The sequence below is a fragment of the Ovis aries genome, chromosome 5, assembly GCF_016772045.2.
Source record: "Ovis aries strain OAR_USU_Benz2616 breed Rambouillet chromosome 5, ARS-UI_Ramb_v3.0, whole genome shotgun sequence".
Taxonomy (NCBI): domain Eukaryota; kingdom Metazoa; phylum Chordata; class Mammalia; order Artiodactyla; family Bovidae; genus Ovis; species Ovis aries.
Genome location: NC_056058.1, coordinates 14195373 through 14205273, shown reverse-complemented (window position 1 = coordinate 14205273; position 9901 = coordinate 14195373). Strand labels below are relative to the sequence as shown.

At 61.3% G+C, this 9901-nt stretch overlaps 1 protein-coding gene across 1 annotated transcript; it reads left to right on the top strand.

The window, feature by feature from the left end:
* The first annotated feature begins 21 nt into the window (after positions 1–21).
* On the top strand, positions 22–8708 carry XAB2 (XPA binding protein 2). The gene is made up of 19 exons (XM_004008555.5): positions 22–92; positions 1188–1336; positions 1607–1730; positions 1961–2158; positions 2849–2983; positions 3058–3222; positions 4483–4627; positions 5042–5193; positions 5301–5420; positions 5534–5665; positions 5798–5929; positions 6073–6186; positions 6933–7095; positions 7186–7376; positions 7564–7686; positions 7777–7948; positions 8146–8275; positions 8392–8501; positions 8596–8708. The coding sequence occupies exons 1-19, from the start codon at positions 42–44 to the stop codon at positions 8655–8657; spliced, it is 2568 nt and encodes an 855-aa protein (XP_004008604.2). The 5' UTR covers positions 22–41; the 3' UTR covers positions 8658–8708.
* The last annotated feature ends 1193 nt before the right edge of the window (positions 8709–9901 follow it).

Here is a 9901-nt window from a genome sequence, read left to right as displayed (position 1 = left end):
ATCATACCGCGACTCCTGTCCGTACCTGGAGAGCCTGGAAAATGGTGGTGATGGCGCGGCTCTCGAGGCCCGAGCGACCGGACCTTGTCTTCGTGAGTCCGCGGCGGGCCGGGGGTGGCATTCATAGGGGCACCGGGGGTTAGATACCTCAGGGGATTGGGGCTTGGCCACTTGGGGTATTTAGGCTAAAACTGTGCCGGTCTGAGAGCAGGAGGACCCTTACGGGCCGAAGACCGGCTCGTGATGTCTGGACCAGGCTGGTCAGGAGCAAAGATCTGGTGCCGGAGCCCAGGTGACCTCAGTAAAGAGCAAATGGTCGAAGTTAAGGGGCTGGCATCCCGGATCTGGGGCGGAAATGGGAGCGCGCGGGGTGTGGGCGGGAACGGAAATTCCTATAGCTAAACTTTGAGAGGCCTGGTGTTTGAAGTAAAAGTATGGTGACTAGTCCAGGTTTCATTGGTAAAATCTAAATGTTCCGGGTAACGGTCCAGGTCTGGTCCTGAGCGTTGTAGTTTCTGGGATAAAGGCATGGTGTCTGGACCGGGAGAGTCTTGGGAAAAGAAGTAAAGACCTGGTTATGTGGAGCTGAGTGGGCGACGGCCAGTAGAATCCTGGAGAGTCAGTCTTGGTGTTTGGAGTAGAGGCGTGGCATTTTCACTAGATTTATTCTTGATGTCTCGAGTTAAAGGCTAGGGAACTTGTCCATACCTTTCTTCCTGAGATAAGGATCTAGCTTCCAACTTCTGGGGGAGAGTTGAGCTAAACTGGCTGGTGGGAGCCTGAGATGCCAAAGGTCTGGTGTCTGGGGAGTCATGCTCTGAGGAGGTAAGACTTGGTGACTAGGGCGGAGGCCTAGCGTTGGACCAGAACCTTGGTGTCTGTAGAGTCTGGTGACCTGGGCCAGAAAGTGGATAGCTTGATTCGGAAGGCCAAGAGAGTGATATCTGGGTGATAGTTTCATGCCTGGCCTGGAACCCGGTGACCGAGGAGTCTGATAGTCTGGGTCACGTTGTAGGTCATCAGATTCTGAGAGGTAGAAATCTGGTCCATAGTCCTGGTATCCAGGTGACTGGGCTCCAGGGGTGAGCAGTGGCATTTGGGACCTGGGTCGGGGTCCCAGTAGGAGTGGTGCTGTGCGCAGGCTCTGAGAGCAGGTCTGTCCCTTCTCCACACCCCGGCCCTGGCAGGAGGAAGAGGACCTCCCCTATGAGGAGGAGATCATGCGGAACCAGTTCTCCGTCAAGTGCTGGCTCCGCTACATCGAGTTCAAGCAGGGGGCCCCCAAGCCCAGGCTCAATCAGCTGTATGAGCGGGCGCTCAAGCTGCTGCCCTGCAGGTGAGATTGGCAGCAGCTGCCCTGCCTGCCCCCGCCCCCTGCCCCACCCTATCTTATCCCATCACACCAGAACTGGCTAGTAGGTCCCAGGTCCCTCTTAGGTGTTGTGTCAGCGAGTAGACATCCCAGGAATTGCCGAGCACACCTTCCCTGATGTCCTGGCCATTCTCCCCAGGCCCCTGCTCCTAGCACTTGTCTCATAGGGCAGAGGGAAGGGTCCTGGGAGTCCATAAAAGCTGACCAGTCACTGCCCCTCCCTCCAACTCCCAGCTACAAACTCTGGTACCGCTACCTGAAGGCCCGCCGGGCGCAGGTGAAGCATCGCTGTGTGACCGACCCCGCCTATGAAGATGTCAACAACTGCCATGAGAGGGCCTTTGTGTTCATGCACAAGGTGGGGAGGGGGCATGGCTGGGCCAGGGAATGAGTAGGGAGGTGGGGCTCAGAGTCCATGGAGGTGGACAGAGCAGGGGTGGGAATTCTGTGACCTTTGTGCATGCCGGGCTGAGTGAGATTTAGTTCCAGGGCCACTGTGGTTCTGGGTCCTGCTGCAGGGGACATCCAGCATCCTGGGGCCCAGTGGTGAGGCTGGCAGCTCAGCCCCTCCTCTCCCTACCCCTCCAGATGCCCCGGCTGTGGCTGGATTACTGCCAGTTCCTAATGGACCAGGGACGTGTCACGCACACACGCCGAACTTTTGACCGGGCCCTCCGGGCATTGCCCATCACCCAGCACTCTCGTATTTGGCCCCTGTACCTGCGCTTCCTGCGCTCACACCCCCTGCCTGAGACTGCCGTGCGGGGCTACCGGCGCTTCCTCAAGGTGAGCCCCCTAAAAGGGCAAGATGGGGCCAGGTTCAGGCAGGTGGGCCAGTACCCTAGGTCAGGACTTTCCAAAAACGCGCTCACTGGGGGCACCGTCTGCCCTGACAGACAGGAAGTGGGAACATGGCTCGTGGAGACACACAGGGTTTTATTTGTGAGTTCTGTGTTCAATTTCCAGAGAGTTTGTGAGCAACCGCTCTACGTCAGGCATTGGGATACAGGTTCTGAGGATAGCGTGGCTAAGACAGTCCCTGCTTGCATGGAGTTTTCAGTCTCACCTGGCAGACAAATGCTTGTGACCTGACTGCGTAAACCAGAGTAAATCTGCAACCGTGAGAGGGCAGGGAACAGGAGATAAACACATAACAGGCAGGGCTGAGAGTCGAGGGGCAGATGGTATGGAGGCCTCCTGCGGTTTCCCCAGATTTATAGTCTCTAATGCATCGTGAAGTCCTTGGTGCAGTGCTGTTTTAGGTAGGGGGCTTATGATGAAAGCAAGGCCTGGTCTGTGCAGGCTGGACTGCTGGTGTCTAACCCAGACCAGCGAGGGCTGGACCTGGACTGGAGAGGGCTGGGGCTGAGACTGGAAGTGCAGCACTAGCTCCTGCCCAGGACAGTGGTGGGGGGCTGACCCGAGGTGGGGTGGCCCTGTGGCCCCACTGACGGCCGGTGGTGTGTGGGTGCCCAGCTGAGCCCCGAAAGCGCTGAGGAGTATATCGAGTACCTCAAGTCAAGCGACCGGCTGGACGAGGCGGCGCAGCGCCTGGCCACCGTGGTGAACGACGAGCGCTTCGTGTCGAAGGCCGGCAAGTCTAACTACCAGGTGGGCCCTGGGGTGCTGGCCGGGCGGGAGGGCCAGCCCCTTGGGGCCGCGGCTGACTTTCCCTCGCCCCGCAGCTGTGGCACGAGCTCTGTGACCTCATCTCCCAGAACCCTGACAAGGTGCAGTCTCTCAACGTGGACGCCATCATCCGCGGGGGCCTCACCCGCTTCACCGACCAGCTGGGCAAGCTCTGGTGCTCACTGGCCGACTACTACATCCGTAGCGGTCACTTCGAGAAGGTGCCTGGGCAGGCAGGGGTCTGGGAGCAGGGCGGGACCTCCCTCCAGCACTCAGCCTTTGGGGACACCTGTGGACGTGCATATGGGCAGGAAACACGTGCCAGTGTATTGCTAGTGCACACTTTTGCACGTGCTTTCCTTAAGGTGGGGCGAGGCAGACTGGCCCTGCCAGCGAGCGCACCCACCTTGAACCAGCGAGACCTAGTTTTCCTTGGTGGTAGCCTTGGACCTGTTTTAGCTTGGGTGTCCTCGTTTGCTGAAGTTTCCTGAGAATGAACTTTTGAGAGTGACAGTTGCCTTCCCACCTATTGGGACTCAGGCTGGAGTCGGGGTTTGGTGTGAGTTTGGTGTGAGGGTCCCTGCTGAGGTGCTGGTGTTGCCATCTGTTCACGTTGCTGCTCTCCTTGTGACAGTGGAGTGGCAAGCTTGGGGATGGGGGCCATGTGGGGGGGCTCTGAGAGGTCCCTGGAGGAGCTGGCTGAGGTTGCAAGGGAGGGGAGGGGGTGGGCCAGGGGCCATCAGAGCAAGAGGGTGGATTGGGGCCCAGAGGGGGCTGTGCAGGCCTGGGGGAAGAGGGAGCCCTGCAGGCCAAGAAGGGGCCGACTGTGTCCCGCTACAGGGAGCTGCCAGTTAGCCAGCCGTGAGCAGGACACAGGCCTGACCAGCTGTGCATTTTACAAAAATACAAAGACCCTTCAGGCTGACACTGAGTGGACCGCATAGGCCGGGGCCAGCAGCAAGAGACGGGCCAGGCAGGGGCAGAGTGATGGGGCCTCCCACCACTTTCCTTTCATACTACCCGTCCCCTCAGGGTTTGGGGGATGACTGGGAGAATGTGTGCTGGAAAGAGGGGTCAGACTGGTGTGAGGGGCACTTTGTAGCAACAGGTGAGCCCTCCGTGGCCTGCTGAGGTTCAGGTCCAGGCAGGGTGGTTGGTCCCCCCTTGGGTCCCATGGGGGCTGGGCCGCCATGTATCTCACTTGAGCCCCATGGTTACTACACGAGGAGCTGTCACGCTGTTTACTGATGAGGAGCCGAGGTCCCCAGATCATCTGGCAGAAGAGGGGAAGGGAGAGCTCCAACCATTGTTGGGTGCTGGCAGGGCTGGGCAGGCCCCAGGGAGTACCCTGCGGGGATTCTGATTTGGGACGGGTGCTCAGAGGCCGGTTCTGTCAGATGCCTAGGCTCTCTGTGGTGGGCACACACGCCTCTCCCCTGCACTTTCCTTACACCCTCCTCCCCCACTTCCCTTCCCTGCAGGCTCGGGACGTGTACGAGGAGGCCATCCGGACTGTGATGACCGTGCGGGACTTCACCCAGGTGTTCGACAGCTACGCCCAATTCGAAGAGAGTATGATCGCAGCGAAGATGGAGACCGCCTCGGAGCTGGGGAGGGAGGAGGAGGGTGAGCTGGGGGAGAGGAGTCCCTAGTGACTTGCTTGGGAGTGAGTGAGTCTTGGGGTCAGAGGACAGCAGCAGGGGAGTGTGAGTGGGTGGGTTGCTAGGACTGGGGACACTTTTAAATGGGGCTTGGGTTGAACGCTGGTGGGAAGGGAGAGCAAGGTAGACAGCGAGGTGGAGAGGGGGCCTGGGCCAGAGCTTGGCAGGGAAGGAGGGCTGGTGTGTGGGGGGGTGGGATTGAAGGGTTTCCATGGTAGCCTGGACCCTGCGCAAGTGTGGGTTCAGGGTGGCCCTGGGGCAGCTCGGGGAGGGAGTGCTCAGATGGACAGTGGGGGCGGGTGGGGCTAGGGACCGGCTGCGAGCAGGAGGTGCCCTGGGTAAGTGAACTGACGCCCTCCACCCTGCCCCGACTTCCCAGACGACGTAGACCTGGAGCTACGCCTGGCCCGCTTCGAACAGCTCATCAGCCGGCGGCCCCTGCTCCTCAACAGTGTCCTGCTGCGCCAGAACCCGCACCACGTGCACGAGTGGCACAAGCGTGTGGCCCTGCACCAGGGCCGCCCCCGGGAGGTGTGTGACGGCCCCGCCCCCAGCGCCTGTCTTCGCCCCGCCCTCCTCCGAGGCCCGCCCCTCCCCACCAGGTCCCCGCCCAGCCTGACCCAGCCCTTCCCGCACAGATCATCAATACGTACACGGAGGCTGTGCAGACGGTGGACCCCTTCAAGGCCACCGGCAAGCCCCACACGCTGTGGGTCGCATTTGCCAAGTTTTACGAGGACAACGGGCAGCTGGACGATGTGAGTGTGGGTGTCAATGTGAGTGTGGGTGTCGCGTATGGACGTCTTATGAGTCCTCTGCCCCACCCCTCTTGGTGGGCGGGGTCTCAGCCTGGCCTCTGCCTGCCCCGCAGGCCCGAGTCATCTTGGAGAAAGCCACCAAGGTGAGTTTCAAGCAGGTGGACGACCTGGCCAGTGTGTGGTGTGAGTGTGGCGAGCTGGAGCTCCGGCATGAGAACTATGATCAGGCCTTGCGACTTCTGCGGGTGAGCATAGGCCCGTGAGGGGTGGGATGGGCAGGTGAGGGGTGGGATAGGCGGGCTTGGGTGCTGCAGGGTGTGCAGTCAGGGTTCCGGACGCCCCCTGAGCACCTACCCCTGCTGTCCTTGCTCCTGCAGAAGGCGACAGCGCTGCCTGCCCGGCGCGCTGAGTACTTTGATGGCTCAGAGCCTGTGCAGAACCGTGTGTACAAGTCTCTGAAGGTGTGGTCCATGCTGGCCGACCTGGAGGAGAGCCTCGGCACCTTCCAGGTGAGTCCCTGGAACGGGGTGGGTGGGATTGCACCTTGCAGCGGAGTCCCTGGGATGGGGTGGGGGAATGGGAAGCGTTCCCTGGGGAGAGGAAGGGGGCTGACTCCACCCCCGGGGTATGCCGCCCTGTCCCCGCTCCGCAGTCCACCAAGGCAGTGTATGACCGCATCCTGGACCTGCGCATCGCCACGCCTCAGATCGTCATTAACTACGCTATGTTCCTGGAGGAGCACAAGTACTTTGAGGAGAGCTTCAAGGTACGGGGGTCCCCACCCAGGTGTCAGGGACACTGTGTTCGTGTGCTCAGGCCACCCCACAAGGTGGAGGCTTAACCACCCACTGGGCGGCTTAACCCACAGAGGTGCGTTTTTTTCGTCGTGGAGGCCTGAAGTCTGAGATCAAGGTGTGGGCAGGGCCGTTTCCCTCCGAGAGCCCCCTCCCTCTGGCTTGCAGAGCTCGCCTCTCCGTGGTGTTCTGGCGTGGCTACCTCTGCTCTCATGAGGATGTCAGTTGTGTTGGAGTGAGGTCACCTTAGTCATCTCGTTTTAACTTGTGTTACATCTTGTAAAATTTTTTTCCAAACAGTCTTGCTCTGAGGTACTGGGAGCTAGGGTTTCGACTTGAATTTGGGGAGGGCACGGGGACACGGGGGGCTGTTGTACACACGTGAGTGCCGCCTCTGAGTGTCAGGCCTGCCCCTGCCTGTGTGACCTTTCTCCTCAGGCTTCAGTGTCTGTGGAGCTGAGGATCTACTCCCATTTTCAGCCGTAAAGTTGCTGAGTTACCTTAGTGAGTCCTAGTCCAGCTCTGTCTAGGGTCCTGGCAGCCTATAGAGGGAGACAGGCCACGCACTAGCCGCCAGGCTGGGTTTTGATTGTGTGATCACGGGGAGGAGCAGGAGGGAGAGGCAGGCAGGCCAGGGGCCCGCTGAATGAGCCAGAAGGGGACATGGGCGTGAGGGGTCCTCCTGCTGAGGGCTCACACACAGCACTCCCTTGGGCAGGCATACGAGCGCGGCATCTCGTTGTTCAAGTGGCCCAACGTGTCGGACATCTGGAGTACCTACCTGACAAAGTTCATTGCCCGCTACGGGGGCCGCAAGCTGGAGCGGGCACGCGACCTCTTTGAGCAGGCGCTGGATGGCTGCCCTCCCAAATATGCCAAGAGTAAGGGGGGCCAAATGGTCTTGGGGGGTGGGGACGCATCCCGGGCCCAACCGCTGACCTCTGACTCCACCTCCCTTCGTTCTGCCGCAGCGCTGTACCTGCTGTACGCGCAGCTGGAAGAAGAGTGGGGCCTGGCGCGACACGCCATGGCAGTGTATGAGCGTGCCACCAGGGCTGTGGAGCCCGCGCAGCAGTATGACATGTTCAACATCTACATCAAGCGGGCGGCTGAGATCTACGGGGTCACCCACACCCGCAGTATCTATCAGAAGGCCATTGAGGTGCCCGCGTGAGGGGGTGGAGGGCAAGGGGGGAAGAAGAGGGTCTTGCAGGCAGGGAATCTGAGTGAGCCTGTGTGTGTGTGGCAGAGGGCCGGCTCACTGCCCAGGGGCCAGCCTAGTGTGCAAAGAGGGGTGTGTGCACCCCCGCCCCCATCCCAGCCTCCCTGACCCGTCCCAACCCCACCAGGTGCTGTCTGATGAGCATGCCCGGGAGATGTGCCTGCGGTTTGCTGACATGGAGTGCAAGCTCGGGGAGATCGACCGCGCCCGGGCCATATACAGCTTCTGCTCGCAGATCTGCGACCCCCGGGTAGGGACGGTCCTGAGCCTGGGGAGGGATTGGGGGGTGGGAGGTTGTGGCCAAGCTGACCAGCTCACGTTCCTGCTACCCTCTCTGCAGACAACCGGGGCCTTCTGGCAAACGTGGAAGGACTTTGAGGTCCGGCATGGCAATGAGGACACCATCCGGGAGATGTTGCGGATCCGCCGCAGCGTGCAGGCCACGTACAACACACAGGTCAACTTCATGGCCTCGCAGATGCTCAAGGTGTCGGGCAGCGCCACGGGCACTGGTGAGCAAGCCCTTGCTGTGGGCGCTGGCCTCCCAGGTCAGAGCGTCAAGGTTCACCCTGTCCCCCATGCTTCAGGCTGGGAACTCCCTGGGGGACCGGGGCCTCAGGCTCACGTTGGGGGTGCCCAGCAGCACCCAGAGCAAACCAGGCATGGTCCGCACGGTGTCTGACCTCCCATTCCCTGCCCCCACCCCCAGTGTCCGACCTGGCCCCGGGGCAGAGCGGTATGGATGACATGAAACTGCTGGAGCAGCGTGCCGAGCAGTTGGCGGCAGAGGCGGAGCGGGACCAGCCCTCAAGGGCCCAGAGCAAGATCCTGTTTGTGAGGTGAGGGGGTCGCCCTGAGGCTGGGGCTCGGAGCCAGCCAGCTCTCAGGAGGGGAGGCACCGGGAGGTGGGGGGCCGCCGGGCCTGGCTGAGCAGTGTGGCCCCTGCCTGCCCCAGGAGTGACGCCTCCCGGGAGGAGCTGGCTGAGCTGGCCCAGCAGGCCAACCCAGAGGAGATTGAGCTGGGCGAGGACGAGGATGAGGATGAGATGGACCTGGAGCCCAACGGTGAGGGGCCAGTGGGCCAGGTAGGGTAGAGGGTGGGGGCGAGAACTGCTCCCAGAGAGTGACCAAGTCCTCCTCACACCCCACCCCCATCCAGAGGTGCGCCTGGAGCAGCAGAGCGTGCCAGCCGCTGTGTTCGGGAGCCTGAAGGAAGATTGACTCCTGCCCCTGCCCACTCTGCCTCTCCCCTCAATGAAGCTTGTGTTTGTACATCCTGGTCTGAGCCTCCTTCCTGCTTGCCCTCTCCTGCTGCCCAGGTGCCTGAGGGGTTTGCCAAGTCAGCGCTCCGCCCCCCTCCACCCCTGGATTGGCTCGTGTGGGAGGTGGGGCAGCTGGGCTCCAGGCCAGGGCAGGCACCTGCCCCACCCTCACCCCACCAAGCCAGTTCTGGACTCTGAGAGGCCAGTCTCTCTGCGGCCTGAGGGCCTGATCCTGGAGGGCCCTGCCCTGCTTCCCATCAGCAGGTAGACAGCACCCCACCTCGAACCCTTCCTCCCTGGGCGAGGGCGGCACCCCCCCACCCTTGGGAGGTGACTAGTCTGAGAGCTTTGGAGGCAGGCAGGCCCTGACCACCTCTGTGATCTTAGCAAGGCTATTCTCTACCTGGACAGCAGCCAGGAGCCAGGCCTCGGCCCTGGGCCACAGCCAGGGCGTGGTCCTTAGTCCTAAGCTCTGGGAAGCCATTATCGGGCTCTAAGCTATTAAAGGATTTGAAGCATTCAGGGACTTAATCAGATTTGTGCCCTTAACAGGCCAGGCAGACTGCTGTGGGACCGGCTGGTGGCAGGAGGTGACTGGGGATGCAGTCATGGGGACAGAGAAGCGAGTGAGCAGGTAGGCCTTCAGGAGGCGACTGTGCAGGATCAGGTGACCTTGGGGAGGCTGAGGTTCCCCACTTGAGCTTGTGACATAGCTCCTCCATCTGAGACATCCGGGGGCCACGCCCAGGTGCAACCTCAGACCTGGAGCTCCGATGAGAGAAACAGGACCCCCTGGCCCAGAGGCAGTCTAGAAACGTAGCCAGGCGGCTTGGGGAGAGAAGATCAAATTTAGCAGTTGGCCAAAGACCAAATGGCAGGAGGGGCTGATAATAACAGCCAGGCTGAGGAGGAAAATGAAGCCAGTGGGGGTGGGGAGGGCTGGCCGGAAGCCCCAGGTGCCCAGGAGTTCAGCGAAGAGGCAGCTGGGAAGCGGCCACGGGGCCCTGGCAGGGGAGTCATGCCAGAGCTTGGCAGGAGCTACACCAGAGCCATCGAAGGGGGCAGACAAGAGGCTGGAGCAGGATCAAGAGAGAACTGGGAGACAGGAAATGGTTGGCGAGTGTGGGAAACCCTCTCCTGCAGAGATGTCCCCAGACCCCCAGCCAGCCTCGGGGAGATGCCAGTAGTCTCCAGTAGTCTCAC